This window comes from Pseudocercospora fijiensis, assembly GCF_000340215.1.
Source record: "Pseudocercospora fijiensis CIRAD86 unplaced genomic scaffold MYCFIscaffold_2, whole genome shotgun sequence".
Lineage (NCBI taxonomy): Eukaryota > Fungi > Ascomycota > Dothideomycetes > Mycosphaerellales > Mycosphaerellaceae > Pseudocercospora > Pseudocercospora fijiensis.
This window is the reverse complement of record NW_006921533.1, coordinates 5,822,337-5,845,093: the sequence shown is the minus strand read 5'-3', so window position 1 is coordinate 5,845,093 and position 22,757 is coordinate 5,822,337. Positions and strand designations below refer to the sequence as shown.

The following is a 22,757-nucleotide window of genomic DNA, read 5'->3' as shown; positions in this document are numbered from 1 at the left end:
TAGCCCTAGACCTAATCGGCCTATACGTTAGGAACGCGCTAAGATTATATAGGGATAGGATACTACTACGGAGAAAGGTAGAGTATAGCGAGAATAGAAGATCCGTAAAGGAGAGGTTAATATAGTATCGAAGGGACCTACTACTCTACTAGTCTCTAAGTTTACTAATACGAAAGCTTTACTAACGCTAAAAGCAGCTAGCGTAACGGTTATACAGCTCCCGCCCGTTACTACTACGTAGGTACTAGTAGTACTACTAGCGGCATTACCGGCAGTTAACGAGACAGAGACAAGTGCCGACGTCTTCTATATAGACGATAGAGACTCGCTTATATAAGAAGATATCGTAGTATCGAATCCTAATAATAAGTTGTTTATAACGGGTAATAACGAAGAGGCTAAGTTAAGCACTCTATTAACTATATAGAAGAGCGTACTAGTCGTAGGATTATCGTAGAAGGATGCTATAGTCCTAGACTATAAACTAGAGGATCTAGCTCTTACTAGGAAAAGGTAGAACAAGTATAACTTAGACTTCGCCTACTAGAATATACGCTAGATCTCCTTCGAGTAAGGACTAAATCCTAACTCGAAGTAGGATAAAGACGGACTATTGCTACCGATTACGAGACCGCTCGCTCGTATTATTGCGACTTACCTTAAGTAGAACAAAAAGGATAACGGACTCCGGAACTAGGGCGATCTATCGTTTCCTAAGAATACGGTCTTTCTAATAGACTATCTATAGAACGACTATCGTCTTAGCGGGCTAAGTTTACGTACCTAGAGTAAATAGTATCCGCTAATAGGTAACTATAATAGTAGCGACTACTAGCTAGATAATATAACGATTTCGGACTTTATCTTACTCGATAGTTATAACTTCGTACCGGGAATCGTCTACTTCTCGCCCGTTAAGTTGCTCTACTAGCTTCTAGACGATAAGATAGAAGTCCGTTAAAATCAATTATAGGATACGCTCGCGCTTATCGACCGAGAAAGCTAGGATAAGTAGTAGAATTACGCTATATACATCCTAGATATACCCGTAAATAGTAAGGCTATAGTAGGTACTATATTAAGTAATAGCTATTAGAGCTCCTTTAATATCGACTTTGTAAATAAAGTTATTATCTTAGCTAATTCGCTTAGAGGTATAAAGCGTAGCGGAAAGTTAGAATAAGCTATTCGGATTATACTCGAGCTTGCTTCGAAGAAGCTAGACTTTCTATTTAAGGATGCTTATACCTAGCCTTCTCGAGAGGTGCTATATACTCTATAGCCGAATAACTACGAGTACGGCTTCGCTACGATCGACAATATACGATACTTTATACGCGAGGAGCCGATTATAGTAAAGATAGGGTAGTAGGTAAGGCAGCACTTCGTCGAGCTACGTATATACTTAATATAAGAAGGTAGAAGATAGTAGCCTACGCTATAGTACATCTTTAAAAGCACATTAAGTTAGTAGCCTTCGTCTAAGAGCAACTCGGCTAGTAAAGGTACTTTATTCGCGAAGAAGCCTATTGGTAAGAGTGCTCTATCTACTAAGAAGGATCTACTAAGCAAGGGTAATGCTGCTAAGGCGTTGTCCTAGCCTCTACTTTATAGCAAGCCGAAAGAATATGCTCCCCGGTAGAATACTAAGTTCTATACCTCGGTAGATTTACCTACGGCTAACTTTTAGAGAGCAATTAAGAGGATTTATAAGACTAGGAAGGTATTATCGACAAAGTCTGTCTCGGATTAGACTTTAATAGTACTTCGCTAGATCCTTAATACCTACTTTTCGGGCGATACGACCCGATTAGATGCCTCTAAGACAATTAGTGTCGTAGTTAATAATACAGCCCTAGATAAGATAATCTAACTTACGGCTAGAGGAGTTATTAGTCTAGTACCTACATTCTAGTTAGTCGACGACTTAGTTTTAGCTTTAGTCCGAATATACGTACTAGACCGAGTAAGAGGAAAGCTCGCCGTTAGAGTTCTAACTAAAGTCGCTTATTAGACAATGTCTAAAGACGCCGTTAAGTAGATTATAGAATACGGCTTTAGATTTCCGTTCGCACTAACGGAAGATACAACTAAAGCCGCTTTAGTCCTAAACGAGGCTAATATATACTAGGAGTTCTTTATAGCTCGTCGAGAGTTATATAAGATTATAGTCTTCGACTTATAGTACTTCGATCGTTCTAAAGTAGAACAAAAAGCATTCTATTATCGGTAGGTCGAAACGATTTTAACTATTCTATTTAAGAAGTTATACGGGTCGGCCTTCTACTCGCCGTCTTAGATAAGTATAGTTAGTCGTTAGAAGTACAAATAGGCCGATACTGCTTTTTAGAAGAATTATAACGACTATACTATTTATAGAGTACAAAATCTCGTAGAGTACGTCTATCTCGATATAGCAAGGACTTCCTAATTACGACTAGACGCCGCGGCGTATCGAGCCGTATACGCTCGTCGCGTAGAGAAGATACTCGTATAAGGCAATACGAGCGGCTATAGTTAGCTAGATTACGACGAGACGCTTATAGCGCTTTATAAGACTAGGGATATTAACTACTCTCCCGACTCCTCTTTAGAATCCGGCAACGGGAGCGATAACGTAAATAAAGACGTAAAAATAGACGACGGAGCGTAGAATAGCGAGGGTAAGGACGATAGTACCCCTAAGTAGGAACGTATCTTCTTTGTAGATATTTAGCTATATAATAGAGAAGTCCTACTCTTAGAGCTAAGGCGAATTGTATGCGATATCTTACTTTGCGACTTATAGGGCAAAGCGACGCTCGAAGCCGATATTATCGCTAGAGTTATCGAAAAGATCCGATATTCTATAGATATCGAAGACGAGAACTCCTTAAGAGATCGAATTAGTACGGTACTATTAAAGAGTGTTTAGACCTTTCTAAGGCATATAGATAGTTAAAACACTTTCTATAGCCTCTATCCTAGCGTCGGTAGACAAGTAGGTATATCTACTCTCTAGCACTTACTATCCGACCCGAGAGAAGCGCTAGATCTTTAAGACGCTATCGACTATACGCTACGACTAATTATCTCCTAAGTATAGAAAAGCACGGCACTTAGAAAGATTAAAGATTTCGAAGATCTAGAAGGCCGTACGTTCGATTAAGTTCGCGCGTTTTATAGGAACTTTAGTACGACTAGTAGACTCCCTAAAAAAGTTATATCCTAGGTAGAGCTACGTAACAATATAGACTAAGTCTCGTAGATTCCGTATACGTATTTAGGCAGTTCTAGAAAACAGTTTCTAGACCCCGAGGACGAAGGACAATCCGGACGTAGCGGCAATCTAGTACGTAGTTTACTATCCTAACTCGCGGACTTCGTCGAATAGTATAACCGCCCTATCGAGATTATACTACTTTAGTCTAGACTAGACGGAGGTTTAACTAACAACGATATATAGTAGTATCTTTATAGCACTTGTCCGATACTTAGGTTCCGTCTTGCTATCGTCTATAGCACTTCCTACGTCTAGAATTCTAGCCTCTTTCGGATAGATAGAGAGGAAGTATAGATATCCTTCGATATTAATAAATTAGCTAGGCTATATACTAATGCTTTAACCGATAATAGTATAGATCCTAACTAGCCGGAGTACTATTTCCTCCTTACCGTAATAGTCTACGATTACGTACGATAGGATTACTATAGGTTAGTAGGCGACAAAGCTACTATACTTTTAATAGGACGTATACGAAAGACATTCCCGCTAAATACTAGCGAGTAAGAATGCGAGATCTATTACTAGAAGCAAATAGAGGGTAATATTACTATTAAAACAATACCGTTAGATAGAATTTAGTCTCGAGGGATATTAAAGCTATTAGCTCTTCGCTATAACGCGTACTTAGAAGCGGAAGCTATAGCCTTCGACGGATACGAATTATTTAACGGATTCCTATACCTAGCGTATCGACGTCGATTTAATACCGAAGGAGACCTAAAGATATATAAGAGGTTAGCTTATAAGAAGTACGAAAACTGCCCTATAACATTTACGATCTAAAGCGATCTAAAGAGGTATATAGTAACAATTTATAAAGGAATTAAAAGGGAAGCCGGCTTTAACCTAAAACCTTTTAAGTGCGAGAACTACTCTAAGGTATTTACGTTAAAAGCAACTCTAACGAGGTATATAATAATAAGTTATAAAGGAATTAAAAGGGAAGCCGGCTTTAACCTAAAATCTTTTAAGTGCGAGAACTACCCTAAAGCATTTACGTTAAAAGCAATTCTAACGAAGCATATAATAATAAGTTGTAAAGGAATAACGAGGGAAGCCGGCTTTAACCTAAAACCTTTTAAGTGCGAGAACTATACTAGTGCATTTAAGTACAAATACGGTATAAAAAGGCATATAGCAACTTATAAGGGAGCAAAGAGGGAAGCCGATATTAGCCTAGAGACTTAGAAGTGCAGATATTACGCTCGAGGATATACACAGAGTTAGTATATAAAAAGTCACGAGTGAGCCCCACCTTCATAGCATTCGCAGCGTCCGTATATCCGCCATCATCGTCCGTACTGAAATGGATGTTGCTGATACTCGTCGTTCTTAAGTGAGGCTGCATCTGCCAGGGAAGGAAAGACATGATGACTGCGTGGCAATATGCACTTCAGAGTTCGTCCGAGTTGTCTTACCATCTCGATTTCTTCACGCGCTTATGATCCTTGGGTCGCGCCAGGATGTCTGTACCTTTTAGGTGAATGACTGCTGCATGTCAATACTTTGGGGATCCGAAGACCTGGTTTATCACATGCACATCATCCGATATGTGATGGACCGGGTTAGCCTGTCCAAAGAATTGCCTGGGGGAACTCAGCTGCCATGCCAAATTCAATGCTGCGCGCATGTCACAGCAGTCTTTGTTGCAAGACATGACACAAATGCGATCGTGATAGTGCTCAAGCCAAATTTGTGGCATTGGTCACATATCTGTCCAGGCTTCGAACAAGCTCAAGTGCCTCCTCCTCCACGCTTCCAAAGCCACCCGTCCATACTCACAGTGACTTTTTGCCTCTCCATGGTCCAATCTCCAGCCTCCGAAGCTACTCAGAACTCTGCCGCTATCCGTCTCACCTTCTCGTCCCTCCGGTATATGTTGTGTTTCCACAAGTGCAAAGCAGGAAGACCATCATTTACGCCCCAAACGCCTTCGCATGTATGAACAGCTCAGCAAACAATATCAAAAGCAAATAATCGCAGGCAGCAGCGTTTCATGGGCATAATGAGATCTCGGCGCGCAAGCGAGAGAAAGTCGGATATGTCGTTCGTATGATTTGGTTTCGGTCATGCTGTACACGTCTCGTCCGGTCAAGTCGCAATTACATGACATTGCAACTCTTAGTCGACTTGTCGCCCTTGACGTTCTTGACCTGTAATGCCACGCGTGCTGCTTCGGTGAAAGCCTCGTTCACTCCACGGTTCTTCATCGCGGAGCATTCTGTTGGTCCGGGAATCAGTATGAGACATTCCAAAGCTTTGTCCGCTGAACGTGAGACATGTCGCAGACTCGAATATGATTTCAACTCACCGAGATATCTCAACGCCTTGATCTTCTCAGCAACAGCCAGACCGGCCTTGTAGTCAATCATGGGCCGTTTGGGCTCATGGTGCGTATCTGTATCCTCATCGTCTTTCTGTTCTCGCAGATCGCACTTCAGCGCGACCAGAACGAGTTTCACACCGGGACAGTTTTCTGCGATCTCGCCGACCCATTTACTTTCTACGTTCTCGAGGGAATCGGGCGAATCGACGCTGAAGCAGAGCATAATGGCGTGGGTATCATCGTAGGAGAGGGATCGCAATCGGTCGAATTCTTCTTGTCCTGCAGTGTCCCATAGAGACAGTTCCACATGAACATTGTCGATGAAGATGTCGTGGACATAGTTTTCGAAGACGGTAGGTTCGCTAAGGACGTTTTGTTAGAGGTGATGCTTTGCGGGATTGAAGCACGCAGAGCGCTTACTATACTGTCGGAAAGTATCCTCTCGTGAAGACATTAAGTAGTGATGTCTTTCCGCATGCACCGTCGCCTCTGTCAAAAGCCGCGTCAGTCTCCAATGTCTACTCGACGCGCGTAGCTTCTCGATGGGCCTACAGAAGTACCAGCTTTCGCTGCACAGTCTTGGTTCCCCCACAGAGCGGCATGACTGGGTTGTTCTTCGGCGTTTCAAGTTGGTTGTGAAGATGTTAGGATAGCCGCCTCTTGCGCGCGCGTTCTCGCTGCACTCGCTCCGCGGGCTCTCTGAAGCCGGGCCGTGAGAGTCGAATGGAGGTTTTTGGTTCTGGGGTCGATGGTGGTACAGCGAGGAGGGAGATGGCGATGGATGACTGCTCGCCGGAGTGCGACGCAACGAAGCAACGTGCAGCAATCAAGCAGTAGAAATGCGGACGATGAGGTAATAATCGGGCAATCCCAATCAAGATGGGCTCAGCGCGCGAAGCCGGCTAATCGTTGCACAAGACAGCCACCGAACACCGGGATCCGCGGGCCAGGCGCGAGCTGAACTGATGATGGTGGTTATGACAAGTGGAAGAGGAAAAGTTGAGAGTTGGCCGAGAGGACGTGTATCTCGCTGCGCACAACTACTACTGCGTGAGAGCCGCGACGTTGCCGGCCGGCCTGGCGACGGAGCTCCATATATACCAGATTGTCAATGAAGAATTCACAACGCAATCTTTGCCCCTACAAGTTCTTTTTAATATATCTTTTTTTCTAGAGGAGTTACAGCTTAATAATGTAAGACAAAGATACTCTAATTTATGTATATTCTTAGAAAATATCAAAATTTCTAGTTGTTGCCTCCTAAATTAATAAGCTATATAGCTTAAAACTCTAAGTTAGAGATTTTAGAATTTTAGCGTTTCTTTGAGTCTTAATATACTATTTTTAGTAATCTAAAACGTAGGTCTTATAGTTTTACTTAATTGAAATCTATTTTGAGATTTTTCTCGTAATATAGCTACTATTAGTTATATAATCTAGAGCTTAAAACTTAAATTCTTCTTAGATTCCCTTTCGTATATCTTTTTCTTTAGACCAGTTATAGCTTAGTAATATAAGACAAAAATAGTCTATTCTTAAACTTGTATTAGGAAATTACTAAAATTACTATAGCTATCTACTAAGGTTAGCCTAAAATTCTAGAATAAAGATTTTAAGATTTTAGTATTTATTAAGCCTTAGTATACTATTTTTAGTAATCTAAACCCCAAACCTAATATTTTTACCTAGTAGGAATCTATATTAGAGCTTTTACTTTAACTGAGCTATAAATAGTCTTATAACTTAGAAAAGAATATTCTTAAGAATTGTAAACTTTAAATTACTAAGCCTACAATTCTTAAGAATATTCGCTTTAGGATTCTAAGACTAATAGTAAGCGTATTAAGATAAGAATCTCATTCTATATTTATGCTAGGTAAAACTCCTAGGTCTCGGTTCCAGATTACTAAAAATACTATACTAGGCTTAATAAATACTAAAATCTTAAAATCTTTATTCTAGAATTTTAGGCTAATCTTAGTAGAGAGCTATAGTAATTTTAGTAGTTTCCTAATACTAGTTTAAGAATAGAGTATTTTTGTCTTATATTACTAAGCTATAACTCTTCTAAATAAAAAGATAAACTAAAGAGAATATAGTAAGAAAATAATATTCCTTTCTAGATTGTATTACTAATAGTTTCTATACTAATATATAAATTTAAATTTAGATTTTTATAAGGTAAAAGTACAAGATCTATGTTTTAGATTACTAAAAATAGTATGCTAAGGCCTAAAAAATGCTAAAACTGTTAAACTTCTAAATTAGAATTTTAGGCTATATAGCCTATAAATTCAATAGGTAACGACTATAAATTTTATTATTTTCTAAAAATAGATACAATTTAGAGTATCTTTGCTCTATGTTATTAAGCTATAACTCCTCTATATAAAAAGATATATTAAAAAGAACTTGAAGGGGCAAAGATAGCGTTGTTGTCGCTGCGGTCAGAAGTACTATATTGACAATCTGGTACGTATGGGCCTCCCTACCTGGCCCTGACCCTTCATCGTCAAGGCACACTTGCAATGCCCCGACTCCCCGAGCCCGAGCCCGACGCCATCCAATTCCTGCCCGTGCACCACAACTCGCTTCGCTTTCAAGGTTCCAAGGCTTTGGCTAAAGTTGGCAACAGACGCTCGCTCGGTCCGATCCGATCCTTGCTTTCTGTCGGCAAACCTGAAGTGACTGCGAACCAATCGCGGGGGACCCTGCAATCCTGACTACCGAAATGGAAGATCTCGACCGGCTGTCCAGCACAAATATTTGGATTCCATTTGATATACGCGACGAAAGCAGCGAAGTGCTACACTACTTGCCGTATGCTATGTGGAAGGCTCTCGACAGATGTAGGAAAAAGCTTGATGAGCTTTTGTAGCTTGTACCTTGTGTGGTGAAACCGACACGTGCAGGAAAGGCGCTCACCTGCAGGAGGACTGGTTGATAATAAAATAATACTCGGGTCAATCGTCGTGGGAGCGAGCCGAACCTTGCAAGCGACGACCCATGTCAACACCCTCAGCATCACGCCTGACGCTGCTGATGAACTTGCCCGTCTCTGAACGCTTGCGGTTCTCTTCTTCCCTCTGCGTTGCCTCTTTCTCCTCTAACTCCGTCAATCGCGTCTTCCTCTCACTTTCCATCTCGGTCGCATTACCCATCATTTCAGCGAGCCTTCGCTGCCTCTCAGCATCCGCTGGAGATTCATTCTTGTCTTCAGGCGGTGAGCGGTACGGCCTCTCATCTCGGTCACGAGGGTACGTTGTGTACCGATCTTCTTGGCGTGAGCAATCTCCTCGTGGTCTGTAGGGAGACCTTGATAGTGATCGCGAGCCTGAAGATCCAGAGCGTTTGGGGCTCGGGTAGGACTTTCGGCGCTCCTCACGTTCGTCCTGATCCCGTTTTCGTGGCGGCGAGCGAGATCGCGAAGGCGTGTCTCGGCGACTGCGATGAGATTTTGACCTTCTGTCATCGCGATCACGAGCATCCCGTCTGCGAGAGTAGGGCGAACGCGACCGAGATCTTCTCCTGTGTCGATCAGATCTATGTCGTCGCTCGCGCCTGTCATCGTCATGGTCGTCGCTGTGTCTCCTACGCTTTCGTCTGTGTCGATCTTCGTCCTCGTCATCATCGCGGTGCTTGTGTCTGTGGCTCCTGTGGTGTCGATGCCGTCTCTCCTTCTCCTTGTCATGGCTGTCGTCGGTCTCTTTACCTGCAGCTGCGAGTAGCTGTCGCCTGCGTACAGGATCGTTCATCATGGCCTCATAAGCAGCCTGCTCCTGCTTCTTGATAGCAAGCATGGGATCGTTTGAGACCTTGGACTGGATGTCTCGTGCGGAATTTGCGTTCGAGTTTAGCGCCATAAAACCGTCTTGTGGTGCATCTTTTTTGGGCGTATCTCCCTCGTTGCGCTTGACCAGACCATCCAGCCTCCGCTTTCCGAGTAAATATCCCTCCATTTCTTCAGTGACTCCGCCCGCACCTGGTCCACCGGAGCCCGGGCCATTGTACATCCAATCGACCTTATCTACTCGTTTCTTGCCTCCTGCTGCCTCCTGAAGACGCTCTAGTTCCTGGATCGCTCGTTCTTCCGCTCGTTCCTTGAGCACCTGTTCCGTCTTTTTGCGCTCTTCCAAGGCCTTCAACTCTTCGTTGTACACCCGACGCTGGTTGCTCATCAGCGCTGGATGCCATGACTTCTTCAAATTGAGATCGCCACCCATTTTGGCGACGTCCGATGAATATGCTGTGAGTCGGAATCAGGCAGAGAAATGCTTGTGGCAAGTGGCTGACGGCTGCTGTAGTTCTGTCGGCGCACGGAGCAGCGGGAGCAGCCGTGATTGTGGGGTTGGTTTGGCGCCTGCTTACGCCATGCCATGTTGGCCATGAGCTTGACGCTTGAAGCTTCCCTACAAACATCGAATTCGCCTCACCTCGCCTATACACCACCGCTATCGTCGCGTCGCACACTACATTTTCGAAGCATCATCACAGCTAGACATCATTCGACTGAACAAGCGCCACCATGTCTGACGACGACGATTTCATGCAGGCCTCTGATGAGGAGAAGTAAGCGTACTGATACACATCTTCAGTAACTTTCACTAATGGAATGCCCAGCTACGATTTCGAGTACGAAGACGAAGATGACGCGGATGAGGGCGGCGATGTCGACGTTGAGAACAAATACTACAATGCCAAGCAGATGAAGGTAGACAATCCAGAAGAGGCGATCGATGAGTTTCTAGGCGTGCCAGCACTCGAACCAGAAAAGGGCGATTGGGGGTTCAAGGGCCTGAAGCAGGCGATCAAGCTCGAGTTCAAGCTTGGAAGATACGACGATGTGAGTGACGGAGATTGCAGGAATGAGGACAGAGTGTATATGCTAATGGTGTGATACCTAGGCCGTCAAGCACTACACCGAGCTCTTGACATATGTCAAATCTGCAGTCACCCGAAATTACTCAGAAAAATCAATAAACAACATGCTGGACTTCATCGAGAAGAATGCCGAGGACGAAGCGGCCATCCAATGCATGGAACACTTCTACAGCAAGACTCTCGAATCATTCCAGGCCACCAACAACGAGCGGTTATGGCTGTCCACCAACACGAAGCTTGCGCGACTTTGGCTTGCGCAGAAGGACTACGATCGGCTTACTGGAAAGGTTCGCGAGCTCCACAAAGCCTGCAAGCGCGAGGATGGAACAGACGACCCGAGCAAAGGCACATATTCCATGGAGGCATACGCGCTGGAGATTCAGATGTATGCTGAGACACGAAACAACAAGCGGCTAAAGGTATGACAAATCGCTGACCACATTGCGCGGCTATCGAGACTCATTTGTACTCCAGGGCCTATATCAGCGAGCGCTTAGGGTGCGCTCGGCGGTACCACATCCAAAGATCATGGGCATCATCCGCGAGTGTGGTGGCAAGATGCACATGTCTGAAGGTATGCATGCAAGGGATGCCCTGCAGGTGTTCATGTGAGCTGATGACTTGTCTCCAGAGAATTGGAAAAGCGCCCAGAGCGACTTCTTCGAATCGTTCAGAAATTACGACGAAGCGGGCTCGTTGCAGCGGATACAGGTCCTCAAGTATCTGGTGTTAACGACGATGCTGATGGGTTCGGACATTAATCCATTCGACTCGCAAGAAACCAAGCCATATAAGAATGACCCTCGAATCGCAGCTATGACGGAATTGGTAGATGCATATCAGCGTGATGACATTCATCAATATGAGACGGTGCTCCAGAAAAACAAGGACCTCCTTGCTGATCCGTTCATCGCGGAGAACATCGACGAGGTCACTCGCAATATGCGCACCAAGGCGGTGGTCAAACTCGTCGCACCATACACTCGATTTCGCCTCGAGTTCATTGCCAAGCGACTGAACATCTCAATACCCGAAGTTCAGGATATCGTGGGCTTCCTGATCATGGATAAGAAGCTGCGTGGCAAGATCAACCAAGAAGCCGGGACTGTCGAGATCGAGAGTCGGGCAGATCTCGACCGGATGCATGCAGTGGCGGACTGGACCTCGGCTATTCATTCGCTGTCAAAGGCCGTCCTTAATGAGGGCGACTTCAAGACAGACGACGGAGCCGGCTTACTACCGCCGATAGGGTCAGAGATCTACGAAGCTCCGTCGCGACCACTTGTGCCTGGCAAGCGGAAGGGCCATCGCGCACAGAAATAAGCTGCATAATGAGATGCGCTCGAACGAGAAAAAACATTTGGAAGACGCCACGCCCTCCGATTGTCGCGTTTGCCTGTTTTCCAGCGATAGCCAACAGTGCAGGGTAGCGTATCGCTGTCACTGGAATTGCCCGTAGTGATGTTAGACACAATGGCACAAGCCCGGTGAACACGAAAATAACACCGTGTACACGCAAATTTTGGCTAGTGTTATATGAACACGTAGGTAAATAACGGGATTAGTAATAATCGCTCGGAATAGCTGGTTTAGTCACTAGTGCTTGCTACTGCTTGTTAGTAGCTAGCTTAGTCGACATACTAGCGCTATAGAGATTTCTTATGCCCTTGTCTATATTATATTGCTATCGCGCCTGCTCGCGACTTTTCGCGTTATTATAGCGTTTATAAGCAATACTACATATAAATGTAATAGTTATAGAAAGGCTATAGAGCCTATTAGACGTAGACCTAATCTACTATAGGGAAACTATAAATACCGACGAGAACTTAGTAGTAAGACCGCCCCGATTACGGACAAAGGAGACCGTACTAGAAGGCATATAATATAGGCAATTTTGTAGTAGAATACGTATAGATAGACTATTAGTTTCCTCCTCTTTTATTAATTATTTTAGCTTTAATCTACTACTAAATACTCTATCGTTTCTACTATATCCGATAACGCCTCTTCGAGCTAGTAATTACTGCTTACTACCCTTAGTAGTCTATTACTAGCTTACTATATCCTTAGTAAGCGGAAGCGTACGGAAGATGCTTGTTAGCGTAAGGTAACAAGAGACCGTTCTAATAGCAAGGTCTATACTATCGTCGAGTGTATTTACTATAGCGATAAATAGGTATTAAATAAGCGCGCTCGAGTTATCGATCACTTAACTAAGTGTAACTTCCTGCTAGAGAGGTTATAGCTAACCTATTAACGCTACCTACTACCGGAGGTTAAGGATACTAAATTGCTAGTAGAAGAAGAGCCTTCTTTAGGTAATAGGGATATCGAGGAAATCGCTCGTCTTCCGCGTAAGGAAATACTACTCGTAAGGTTAGGTTTTGTCGACGAGATAACTACTAACGAGCACGAGAAGCTCTACGAGTTAGTTGCTAAGTAGGTGTTTGCTTCTAGTAGTGCCTTAAGTGCTACTAAACACCCTGCCTTCCTAAAATAGGTAAAGAGGTTGCGACTAGCTTTTAAGCTACCGACTCGCTAGTAGCTTAGATACGTATACCTGCTACGTATTTATAAGCGACTAAACGACGAGATAATAGTTAAGGTTAATAAGAGTACGCAGCTCTATATTGTAACTAATAGCTAGTCTAATCGCGCTTATCGCTCGGTAGTTAATTATCTCGCTATTACGCCTCGAGCGGCGTAGTTTATACGGTCTAAGCTTACCGGCGCTAACAGGAGTAATACTTAGTATTACGCTAAAGGCCTTATAGACGTTATCGAGCGCTTTCCGGCAGGCAAGGTAGTCGGTATAGTTGCTAATAATATAGTAGTAATAAAGGCGGCGACTAAAGAGGTATATTTCGAAGATTAGAGGTTAGGCTTGCCCCTCGCGGGTAGCGCCGACTAGCTAACCGATAAGCGCTAATAAGACTTAGTGCGTCCGGCAATATCCGGAGCTAGTCCGGATAGGTTGTGCCGCCTATTATACTTAGCTCTTAGTTTCTAACCTATACTCCTTTAACACTAGTATAACTACTATCCGACGCGTTGTTTCCGACGCTAAATCTATCGCAGAGTACTTTAAGTATACCAATCTTGCCTTTAAGATACTACAGGATATTTCTAAGGGCAAAGTACGGTATTTTTAGGTCCCCGGAGGTGTCCGCTAGCAAGCCGACCTATATTACTATAGAAGCGTACTTATTAACAAATACTAGATAGAAGAACTCCGAGCACACTACGAGCACCGCCTACTAGTAGGAGCGACCTCTGCGTAGCGGCGGTTATAGTTAGAGATATACGAGGTATACGAAGAAGGCCAATTTTAGCGTAATTTAAGAGGGTAAGTACTAAAGCCTACGTTTAATCTCCTATAACTAACTTCTTCCTTAGCTACTACGACCTTATAGAGCTATTCCTAAAGGTAACTATCGCTCTCGAGTCTAATAGACCTAAGCTATTACACGTCTATAGCAACTAGCGCTAGCTTATAAACGCGGTAGTTAATAAGGCGCTAAACCTCGTCTCGAATAAGGAGATAGAAGTCTATATCGAAATGCGGTAGGAGAAGCTATAAGTATTAGATACTATATAGAACCCTCTAACAGTCTAATAGCGCCTTTAGTTATTAGCCTATTATGCTAATTGCCTATCTCGCTAATGTCTCCGAGCGCTCCGACCCTAATAAACAGTTCCTTATTGTTACTAACGAAGAAGTCCGATCCCTTACTTCTTTCCTTATCGAGTACTATACTAGCTAACAACGCATGTCCGCTACCTATCCGGACTACAAAGAGTCGGCTAATAAGGTCTACGTACGCGCTAGACAACTTCTGAATAATATCTTTATACTCCGTAGCCGATAAGGTCTATTTAGTAACCCTATTATATAGGCAGCTAGAAAGAGCCTAATACCGTTGTTATAGTAGTCTAATAACTTCCGAGACTCGTACCCTAAGCTTACTAACCTCTATATGCTAGTATTGTCTCTATATCTAATAACTAGCTCTACTAAGCGTAACTAGTCTGCTTATAGCTTTATTTAGTTACTTAAGCGTAATAGGTTAAGCTACGACGTACTCGAGAAGTTAGTCTTCGTCTACTAGAATTTAAGAATTAAGTATCGACTAGACGATAATAAGCTTATAAACGACAGTTATATAGACCTATAGGATATATTATAAGAGGTCTTTAAGCTATAAGGCGACTTCGAATTTACTCGAGGCGACAGCGATAGTAACAACACTACTATTAACCTTACTATAGACAGTAATAGCTAGTAGGGGCTGCTTTATATACCTAGAATGTTACTATTTACCTTCTATATCTCTTATTTCCTTTGCCTAGGCGATTTGTATAGAATACGCTATATTAACCGCCCTACCTGCTGACTAATCCGTGTCTCGTGTATGTCCATATAGTGTGCACGGTGTTCATAAACCCGGAAATTAAATACACCGTGAGTCTACATCACTAATTGCCCGGGAGCGATACGAAGTGCTTGATGATGGCTGAAGAATCCCGTCGCACTGGGTCCTCCCATATCTTACTGCACTGTATTTTTGCGCAAGGTGTTTCCGTGCTCCACTTAACGGATATACTCGGCGGCAGGCTTGCTCGTCACACAGAGCTAGGATGGATGGGCGAGCGAGCTGTAGACGTCGATTCCTTGCGCCGGAGACATACATGAGAAACCCAGCAGATTATTGGCCCAGCGTGTGTAGCATAGATGGCCCTCGGCAACGTGGGGAGTGATGAGATGAATGACCATACCTCATAGGCTGGCCTGCAGATCAAAGCACTACAGCACCATCGGATGTTCTCACGTTCGCCTCCCGCGGCATCTATCCGCGCTGCAGCTGGACGGCCCCCGTGTCGAATCAGTAATCCTTGCTGATGTGCTACCTAAGCCAAATCTGCAGCCGGGATCCATACACATACGGCTGGACTCCTTCCATCTGCTCGGTGTGGATGACGTACGCGACTGATCAAAATTTATTGCATCTACCAACAAATCTCGCGAACAGCTTCCATGTCGCCGCCCTGTCGATGCCCTGATCCAATGCCCTGTCGGCGATGCACGCGAGTCCCACATGCCTAAAGTAGTCTATATCTATTTGTTTCGCATCACTCAATGGCACTGGGGACCAATCTCCTGGCATTGGCAGGACGATGCACATGTCTGTCTTGACCGAGTGAGGCGTCGACTTTGCGCGACCGAGTGGCACTCAACCAATCTTCGTCGCTTGCGACTGCGCGCGCTTGTGGTCCACAGGCAAGAGAGTATTGCTCACCTGACGGGGCTATCGGCAAGACTCGAGACCATCATTCCCCTCCCCCCTCAGCTTCGTTGCCGACTTTTCTAGCGTCAGTTCCCTGTGTTGCGTGATGGCTTGACTTGATCTCGAGTCTGTTGCAGATGGCGTTCGACACCCTACCTAGTGCCTGCAGATGCGCCATCGGACGATCTATTGGATCAGCTCTGCTGCAGCTCATCCTATGCTCCCTGCACCCGGACTTTCTGATACACGAAACCCGGGCATTTATTATGCTCAGTGCTCATGGCTAGCGCTAGCACTTGCTGACCGTTGAAGCGGACGACGCTGGTAGGCTTGGTGTCGTTCACGAGCAGAGCTCTGGGGCCAGATATGGGCCTACGGCCCTGCGCCTACGAGAAAGGGCAGTCGTAGATGTGGGGGGCAGAGGCGCTGACCTGCGCTTCATTTCTCGTTTTCTCCATGGCCCACGAGATCCATGCTCGACGCACTTGTTGCCGCAAGCCAATGCGTGATCAGATCGTGCCAGTGCCAGTCCTTGAAGAGGGAAGTCGCAATGGGCATCATAGCGCTGCGTGCCTGGTCGGAAACTGGAGAGCACATTTGGTACCTGGCATGATTGATAGCACTTGTGCCCGGTGGCGGCTCGCGAGCTGGTCATCTGTGGACTGCGGGTGGATCTGGGATCTGGCGCGAGTCGAGATCTGCTGGAACGTATATCTGCTGGCGGTGCTGCACCGTCCGGCTGCTGCTGCAAACGTGCAGTGGTTCTGCTGACCCTGGTCGGTTTGGAAGGTTACTCTACAGCAAGGAAGACATTATTGCAGCACCCTTTGTGTTTCGTGCGCAGCGCGGTGCAGTCCGAGCCTCCGAGCAAGGTGAGCCAGCCTGCTGGGCATCTACTTGGGGCGCGGGTCTGGTCTGTCTACTCTACGTTGTTGATTGAGAGAGCTGCTGCTCTTCGTTTGCTCGTTACCTGCATCGACGCTTCTGCTTCTTTCCCTTTCGCTGCCTGGGTCGGCGTGTGTGACTTAATCAAGAACTATACGCCTGGTACAGCTTCAGCCGCGGGCGTGTGCATGCTTGTATATGCGTATGCGTATGCGTATGCGCGCACCTACTTCGACGACGGCACCAAGTCCACTGCGTCGTGGCCAGCATCGACATCGACATCGACAGTCCGCGCGCAGTCGTCCCGACGACACAACACGAAGTGCATCATAACGGAGCCTCCTCCCTCATTCCCATTCCAGTGCGCCCGCGCAGTTGTACGGAGCCAGACCGATTCCATCGACAATCAATCCCATTCGACACTGCGACGTGGGGTCTGATCGCCAGCACTTGACAGCGCAGCGACACAGGCACGTCTCCCATTCGCAGCATACAGCACAGGAGCAGGCCAGTAGCAAGACGACGGTGACGGTGACGGTGACGGCGATACATGTCCGGAGGCCGCTCGATTTGCCAACGCCAACGCCAGCAGAAGTCGCAGCAAACCAAGTGCCCCGCTCCGCTGCTTTAGCTCCGACAGACGAAAGCTTGCTTGCGTGAAATGATCAACCATCGGCAGGCCAGCGTCGCTGCCGCGACAAACTACTACCAGCAACACCAACCTCACCACCACTTGCAGCATTCGCAGCTCTATCATGACCCAGCACACGCTTCGCTGGCGTACCGACCGCTGCAGTTGCCGCTGCAGCATCAGCTCCAACCTCCGAGCCCTGCAGACCAGCAGACACAGCTCGCTTTAGCGGCCGCCGGCGGGGCCTACCAGTACCCAAACTCCCGACATCTTCACCCTTCCAGCCTCCCGCACCGCTCTCGCACTCACCCTCGCCAGGAGCTGCCTCGCACGATGTCTCAGGGCAGTCATCAGATGAGCGAGGAGGAGCTCGCTCAATTCCAAAAGGCGAGCAACGAGTATGAGGCGCCGGTCACTGTATGTTGTCCCTTCCCCACCTGAAGTCACAACGTGCGTCATTTAGAGTTACGGCATCGGGTCGTGTCGTTATGGACGATGGCACGATGGCGATGAAAAGTTCCGAGCACTGACCGTGTTGATCAACAACAGGGGCCGCTTGTAGGCCAACGCCAACCGAGCACGGCCATCACGACGGAGTACGCTTCGGCGGACCCCGTATATCAAGCTAAGACGCAGGTACGTCCAAATTCGGCAGCAAACATGACTGCCAGGCTGACCAAGAACAGAGCCTGCCTCAGAAGTACTCGTACTACAGGACCGTCCGTGGCGATGGCAAGTGTGGATGGAGAGGTAGGTGGATCATGGTGCTGGTATCAATGCGCACGAATTCACGCTGACGAGGAGTGAAGCTGTTGCTTTTGGCTACTTCGAAGCTCTCATTCATCATGGCGACGGCAACAGATTCGGCATGGAGGAAGCACGACTGCGATCACTAGGCAATGTTGTGCTTCAATCAGGCTACAGCCAGATGGTCTATGAAGACTTCGCAGACACGACCTATGAACTGCTGCGAGAGCTAGCGAATGCGGTCAACGAGAATGTGGATGCGGTTGCACTTCTATTGGAGAGATTCAACGAGGACATAGTCCAGGACTACATCATCTCGCATCTGAGAGTTAGTGTTGTCGAGTACTCCAATCTGATGTCTGAGTGCTGATCCGAGACAGGCCCTCACTGCAGCATGGATGATCACACGTGACGCCGACTATGCTCCCTGGCTTCTTGGACAGACTGTCGAGCAATACTGCAAGGACCAGATTCTCCCAGTCGCGGCCGAGATCGAGCATGTCGGACTGAGTGCGCTCAAAGACGCCTTTCTCGCACCCGCTGCCATCAGTCTCGAGGTGCTCTACCTGGACCGCAGCGAAGGCGATCAGGTCACCATGCACCGCTTCGATCCTGTTACCAACGGAGGTTACACACTGGGCACCGTGAGACTGCTCTACAGACCGTAGGTGACATTTTGACATGTGGTCATGACCGTTATTGACCGTCACGTAGTGGCCACTATGACCTTCTTTACAAGCCAGAAGATCTGCCAGCACCTCCTCCGCCGCCAGCTCCTGTGCCAACCTACTTGCAGTTCGGAACCCAGACGCACCAGGAACCGGCGTACGACCTGGGTGTCTCGGCCATGCCGGACTTCCTCATGACCATCCCGGGCATGTCTTACGCAAGTCAACCTCCGCAGGCGTGGGGAATGCCATCGAGCTACTCTACGGACTTCACTTTCTCTGCACCAGCTCCTGTGTCAGCGTGCACCCCGGCAGTACAGACGCCTTCCGCGCCGGCTCCTCAGCCGCAGTCTTTGCCATCTCAGCCAGTCTACGTGTCTGGCAGCTCACCTACTCAGTTGGTACCACCGCCCACTCAGCTGACACATGAGATGGCAATACGACCTGCTGCAATGGCACAGGCCCATCTCGGCCATCATGATCTGCAATCGCAGCTCGGTGGCGGTCCATTCAGAATGTCTGCATACAACTACGAGGCCGACTTCATGCAAGCTACTTCACAAATGCCGTTCCAGACCTCGATCTTCAGAAAGTGAGTAAAACGTCGACGACCCTTGTCAAGATCCCGCACTGACAGCTACAGTTCTCACTTCAATCAAGCCCACTTCTTGAACCCTGATTTCCAACCAGAACAATGGGACCCTGAAGGCGAGTACACAACGGCAAGCAGCAGCAAGAGTTCGCGGCACAAGAATTGCGGATGACCCGCCCACCCGTGCGATGCAACGGCACACAAAAAGACCCAAGTGACCTCTTCCACTCTTCATGTTGTCTCCGCTCGTGGGTACACCCAGATTCCGGGCAGCGTTCCACAAGCGGTACACAACAGGAACGGCCGTGTGCATTAGCCCTCTCACCTCGCGACCAACCAACCAAGATCCGACCTGCTCCGCTCCTTACCCTTACGACCCCTCTTCTGAGAGAGGGTGTCTTTTGACGACGGCTTACGAACTAAGACTTATCACCTCAGGGTAACCTACAGCAGCAGAGTCATCATCCAATATACTTCCTTTCCGCATCGGATACTCTTGACCTAATACTGCAGATAGAGGCAGGATCTACCATTAGCATTTTCAGGGTGTTGTTTTAGTAGCTGGCCTCGGCGCGCTTCCATGAGAAGCTGTGTAAGCATTTAGCGACGGCGATCGGGGGAGATCTTGGGGAGATCTGTCATAAGGCTAGGCATATGGAAAGGAAGCAGGTGGCGTCTGAGCCACAAGACCAATTTTCGGCAGTCGTGTGTCCTGTGCCCATTATGAATGCGGCGAAGAAAAGAAATATTTGAGAGTATAACTAGACAGCAGCGATCTAATCACAACACACTCCTTTGCTTCGGTGCAAGAGACATCGCGAATCGTTAAGACTGTGCATTGCCCATATCTCACCTGCAAAGTAAAGCGACGAGTCATTGAAGACAATGTTTGTCTAGGGTGTATTATGCATTCGCGAAGCCGGTCGGAGACCAGAATGAGAACCGTGCTAATGCCACCTTATTTTTGTTCATATGTTGTGGACGGACTTCTGCGAAAATTACGGTAGATCGGCCTTCAACGAGTAGGCGGGAAGGAAGCACTACTGAGCGGCTTCACGAATGCATATGACACCCTGTAAGGAAGCTCTTTCTCGCTTGGTCGCTGCGACTTCCGCCACCCTGGCTGGGCTTGGCGAAATTCAGCACTGGCTTTTGCTGGCTTGGCGAAGTTCGAAATCGACTCCGCCGTTACAATTGCCTTCAAACACCACCGCCCGCTCCAGCGCACGCATCGCAGAACGACAAGCAAACCTCGCGGAACCATCAAACATATTCAGAACAACTCGAGTTCCATCTCAATACCGTCAACATGGTACGTGCCCGATCTCTGAGCGCTCAGTGGCGAGCACCCCGAAGAGGAGGCACACGACAGCGGCGAGGACATTTCCGGACCGCAAGAGGGCGCAGAAAGAGCGGCAAATACATGCACAATGCAGCGGACAACCTTCAGGAATGAATACATGCTGACCAGGATACCTACAGGTTCTCGCAGTCGACCTTCTCAATCCAACCCCTCAGGCTGAGGCCCGCAAGCACAAGCTGAAGGTATTTTCATCACCACATCTGCCGAAAGTGTCAACCTCGATACTAATACACACACCAGACTCTCGTCCCAGGCCCACGATCCTTCTTCATGGACGTCAAGTGCCCTGGATGCTTCACCATCACCACTGTTTTCTCGCACGCACAAACCGTCGTCGTCTGCGCCGGCTGCTCGCAGGTGCTCTGCCAGCCAACCGGTGGCAAGGCCCGTCTCACTGAGGGCTGCTCTTTCCGGAGAAAGTAGACGATTCGATACGATGATTGCGATGGGAAAGGAGGAGGTAGACGGGAACGGATGACACCACCGCCTCGGCTTCAGCGTAGATCCATGCTGTAGCCTCGAAGAATCGAAATCGACTCACCCTTCCATGCTTTTGACAAAACGGTGGATCATGTTATGATGGATTATTCTAGGCGTTACCGGAGTGGAATATGTGCATTGGAGGTGAGATCGCATATACCGTTCCAGCGAGCTTAGAGCGAGGACCTAGAAGGCAGTGCATCGAGGAGTCCTACCCTTGCATTGGGGTCTGCAGACTTGATCGTCTATGAAAAATCAAAAAGGACAAATCTAAAAACATGCAAATATTGGTGTCTCATCGTCCTCGTACAAAGTCTAGGACGCTGCTTAGGGGCGTATCACGTGATCCACTCCCATTGGCATAGTGCAGTGTGAGGTAATGCTTCCATGTTGAACTGATGCGCCCATCGGGTGTATTGAGATTCTTCTTGCACCAGGCCACTGGTAACGGCATATACTGCAACCTCGATGCTCTACTTATTTAAGGCTACTGTTCATATTTCGACTTTGCAGGTAGCTCACTGGGAGACCGTAGGATGCTCAACCAACCGTGCATAGCTGCTGCAACTGTAGCTCCTCTGACAGCTGGCTCATAAATGGTGCCGCTCATCAGACATCCACTCATCCACTCACCCACAATTCACCTCCATCCTCCCGATCACAACCCTAATAATCCGTAAACAACCTCGTTGCCATCCCAGGCCTCTCGCCCTCCTTTCCCTCAACCTTCTCCCTCGCCTCCTTCGCAATCCAAACTCCCCCCGAAGTCCCCAACCGACTCGCCCCCGCCTCCAACATCTTCACCGCATCCCCCAACGTTCTAATCCCACCACTAGCCTTCACCCTCATCGTCCCATTATTCCCAAGTCTCTCACAACAACTCTTCATCAACCTCACATCTTCCTCTTTCGCCCCATCTCCACAAAACCCTGTCGAAGTCTTTACGAAATCGAAACTCGCGGCGTCAGCTAATACGCATCCTGCTATGATATCCGTGGCGGTTAATTGGGAGGTTTCGAGGATGAGTTTTAGCAGCGTGGGGCGTGGGGCTGAGGTGCGGAGGGTGGAGAGTTCGGTGTAGATTTTTGAGTATTGGTGGGATTTTAGGAGGGGCCAGTTTATGACGATGTCGAGTTCGGTTGCGCCGGAGGTGAGGGAGGTTTGCACATCTCTGGATGTGGGTTTTTGTTAGGGATTGGGAGTGGAGTGGACGGGAGGGCGCAGATGTATGATACGTACGAGAGTTTTTCGGAAAGATCATATGTTCCTTCGTGAAAACCTACTACGCTTGCGACTGCTACACCGCTGCCTTTTAGATTTGTGATGCATTTTTGTACCCAGTTTGGACGCACGCAGACGGTCTGTACGGCAAATCAGCTGGGTGGTTTGAACTCTTTGTGGCTAGGTATAAGTAAGCATACCGCGAACTTGTTGACTCTCGCTTCAGCACAGAGATCGTCGAATTGATTACTCTTCGCATCGAGCTTCAGAAGTGTATGATCCACCGTTCTTGTGAAGTCTTCGCTCCCGATCTCTGGCAGGGAATATTTTGTGCTTTCATCGACTTTTATGCGCTTCTCGACATCTGCTATGATCTTGCTCCACTCCTCGTCTGTGTAGCGGGTCGTCAT

General features: G+C 47.2%; 9 protein-coding genes across 9 annotated transcripts; 5 read left to right on the top strand and 4 right to left on the bottom strand.

Annotated features, from left to right (window-relative positions):
• Window positions 1-4,114: 4,114 nt before the first annotated feature.
• On the top strand, window positions 4,115-4,453 carry MYCFIDRAFT_47596 (uncharacterized protein; the record flags this gene model as incomplete). The annotated part of the gene is made up of 1 exon (XM_007924340.1): window positions 4,115-4,453. A coding segment is annotated over one exon (339 nt), but the record flags the coding sequence as incomplete, so codon positions are not given.
• Window positions 4,454-5,301: 848 nt separating this feature from the next.
• MYCFIDRAFT_54529 (uncharacterized protein) lies at window positions 5,302-6,566 on the bottom strand. The gene is made up of 4 exons (XM_007924403.1): window positions 6,144-6,566; window positions 6,012-6,080; window positions 5,577-5,953; window positions 5,302-5,486 (listed from the first exon to the last, which is right to left on the bottom strand). The coding sequence occupies exons 1-4, from the start codon at window positions 6,191-6,193 to the stop codon at window positions 5,368-5,370; spliced, it is 615 nt and encodes a 204-aa protein (XP_007922594.1). The 5' UTR covers window positions 6,194-6,566; the 3' UTR covers window positions 5,302-5,367.
• Window positions 6,567-8,348: 1,782 nt separating this feature from the next.
• MYCFIDRAFT_210546 (uncharacterized protein) lies at window positions 8,349-9,839 on the bottom strand. The gene has a single exon (XM_007925622.1). It carries the CDS (start codon window positions 9,812-9,814, stop codon window positions 8,555-8,557), a length of 1,260 nt encoding a protein of 419 aa, XP_007923813.1. The 5' UTR covers window positions 9,815-9,839; the 3' UTR covers window positions 8,349-8,554.
• Window positions 9,840-10,116: 277 nt separating this feature from the next.
• MYCFIDRAFT_162181 (CSN2 COP9 complex) lies at window positions 10,117-12,102 on the top strand (the record flags this gene model as incomplete). The annotated part of the gene is made up of 5 exons (XM_007925621.1): window positions 10,117-10,160; window positions 10,212-10,434; window positions 10,496-10,891; window positions 10,947-11,046; window positions 11,104-12,102. The coding sequence occupies 5 exons, from the start codon at window positions 10,117-10,119 to the stop codon at window positions 11,793-11,795; spliced, it is 1,455 nt and encodes a 484-aa protein (XP_007923812.1). The 3' UTR covers window positions 11,796-12,102.
• Window positions 12,103-14,869: 2,767 nt separating this feature from the next.
• On the bottom strand, window positions 14,870-15,573 carry MYCFIDRAFT_172312 (uncharacterized protein; the record flags this gene model as incomplete). Its single annotated transcript, XM_007925620.1, has 8 exons — window positions 14,870-14,880; window positions 14,907-14,943; window positions 14,973-15,027; window positions 15,103-15,264; window positions 15,289-15,383; window positions 15,416-15,462; window positions 15,491-15,532; window positions 15,561-15,573. 8 exons carry the CDS (start codon window positions 15,571-15,573, stop codon window positions 14,870-14,872), a joined length of 462 nt encoding a protein of 153 aa, XP_007923811.1.
• A 1,940-nt stretch (window positions 15,574-17,513) lies between these two features.
• MYCFIDRAFT_162177 (uncharacterized protein) lies at window positions 17,514-20,081 on the top strand. The gene is made up of 7 exons (XM_007925619.1): window positions 17,514-17,693; window positions 17,826-17,912; window positions 17,963-18,026; window positions 18,086-18,351; window positions 18,404-18,687; window positions 18,738-19,283; window positions 19,335-20,081. The coding sequence occupies exons 1-7, from the start codon at window positions 17,610-17,612 to the stop codon at window positions 19,453-19,455; spliced, it is 1,452 nt and encodes a 483-aa protein (XP_007923810.1). The 5' UTR covers window positions 17,514-17,609; the 3' UTR covers window positions 19,456-20,081.
• MYCFIDRAFT_210544 (uncharacterized protein) lies at window positions 19,147-20,081 on the top strand. The gene is made up of 2 exons (XM_007925617.1): window positions 19,147-19,283; window positions 19,335-20,081. Exon 2 carries the CDS (start codon window positions 19,452-19,454, stop codon window positions 19,686-19,688), a length of 237 nt encoding a protein of 78 aa, XP_007923808.1. The 5' UTR covers window positions 19,147-19,283; window positions 19,335-19,451; the 3' UTR covers window positions 19,689-20,081.
• A 437-nt stretch (window positions 20,082-20,518) lies between these two features.
• On the top strand, window positions 20,519-21,408 carry MYCFIDRAFT_210543 (uncharacterized protein). Its single transcript, XM_007925616.1, has 3 exons — window positions 20,519-20,595; window positions 20,766-20,828; window positions 20,887-21,408. The coding sequence occupies exons 1-3, from the start codon at window positions 20,593-20,595 to the stop codon at window positions 21,067-21,069; spliced, it is 249 nt and encodes an 82-aa protein (XP_007923807.1). The 5' UTR covers window positions 20,519-20,592; the 3' UTR covers window positions 21,070-21,408.
• A 159-nt stretch (window positions 21,409-21,567) lies between these two features.
• Window positions 21,568-22,757, bottom strand: MYCFIDRAFT_56405 (uncharacterized protein; the record flags this gene model as incomplete). Its single annotated transcript, XM_007924422.1, has 3 exons — window positions 21,568-22,297; window positions 22,366-22,487; window positions 22,548-22,757. 3 exons carry the CDS (start codon window positions 22,755-22,757, stop codon window positions 21,793-21,795), a joined length of 837 nt encoding a protein of 278 aa, XP_007922613.1. The 3' UTR covers window positions 21,568-21,792.

What these genes read in the sequence shown, in the direction of transcription:
- MYCFIDRAFT_54529 (XM_007924403.1), bottom strand. Translation starts at nt 6,193, where the DNA reads ATGCCGCTCTGTGGGGGAACCAAGACTGTGCAGCGAAAGCTGGTACTT. An exon ending in GGATACTTTCCGACAGTATA is followed by an intron (nt 5,954 to 6,011) that starts GTAAGCGCTCTG and finishes AAACGTCCTTAG; the next exon opens with CGAACCTACCGTCTTCGAAA. An exon ending in CAAGGCGTTGAGATATCTCG is followed by an intron (nt 5,487 to 5,576) that starts GTGAGTTGAAAT and finishes CCGGACCAACAG; the next exon opens with AATGCTCCGCGATGAAGAAC.
- MYCFIDRAFT_210546 (XM_007925622.1), bottom strand. Translation starts at nt 9,814, where the DNA reads ATGGGTGGCGATCTCAATTTGAAGAAGTCATGGCATCCAGCGCTGATG.
- MYCFIDRAFT_162177 (XM_007925619.1), top strand. Translation starts at nt 17,610, where the DNA reads ATGTCTCAGGGCAGTCATCAGATGAGCGAGGAGGAGCTCGCTCAATTC. An exon ending in ACATCATCTCGCATCTGAGA is followed by an intron (nt 18,352 to 18,403) that starts GTTAGTGTTGTC and finishes GATCCGAGACAG; the next exon opens with GCCCTCACTGCAGCATGGAT. An exon ending in CAGACCTCGATCTTCAGAAA is followed by an intron (nt 19,284 to 19,334) that starts GTGAGTAAAACG and finishes TGACAGCTACAG; the next exon opens with TTCTCACTTCAATCAAGCCC.
- MYCFIDRAFT_210544 (XM_007925617.1), top strand. Translation starts at nt 19,452, where the DNA reads ATGACCCGCCCACCCGTGCGATGCAACGGCACACAAAAAGACCCAAGT.
- MYCFIDRAFT_210543 (XM_007925616.1), top strand. An exon ending in CCCGCAAGCACAAGCTGAAG is followed by an intron (nt 20,829 to 20,886) that starts GTATTTTCATCA and finishes TACACACACCAG; the next exon opens with ACTCTCGTCCCAGGCCCACG.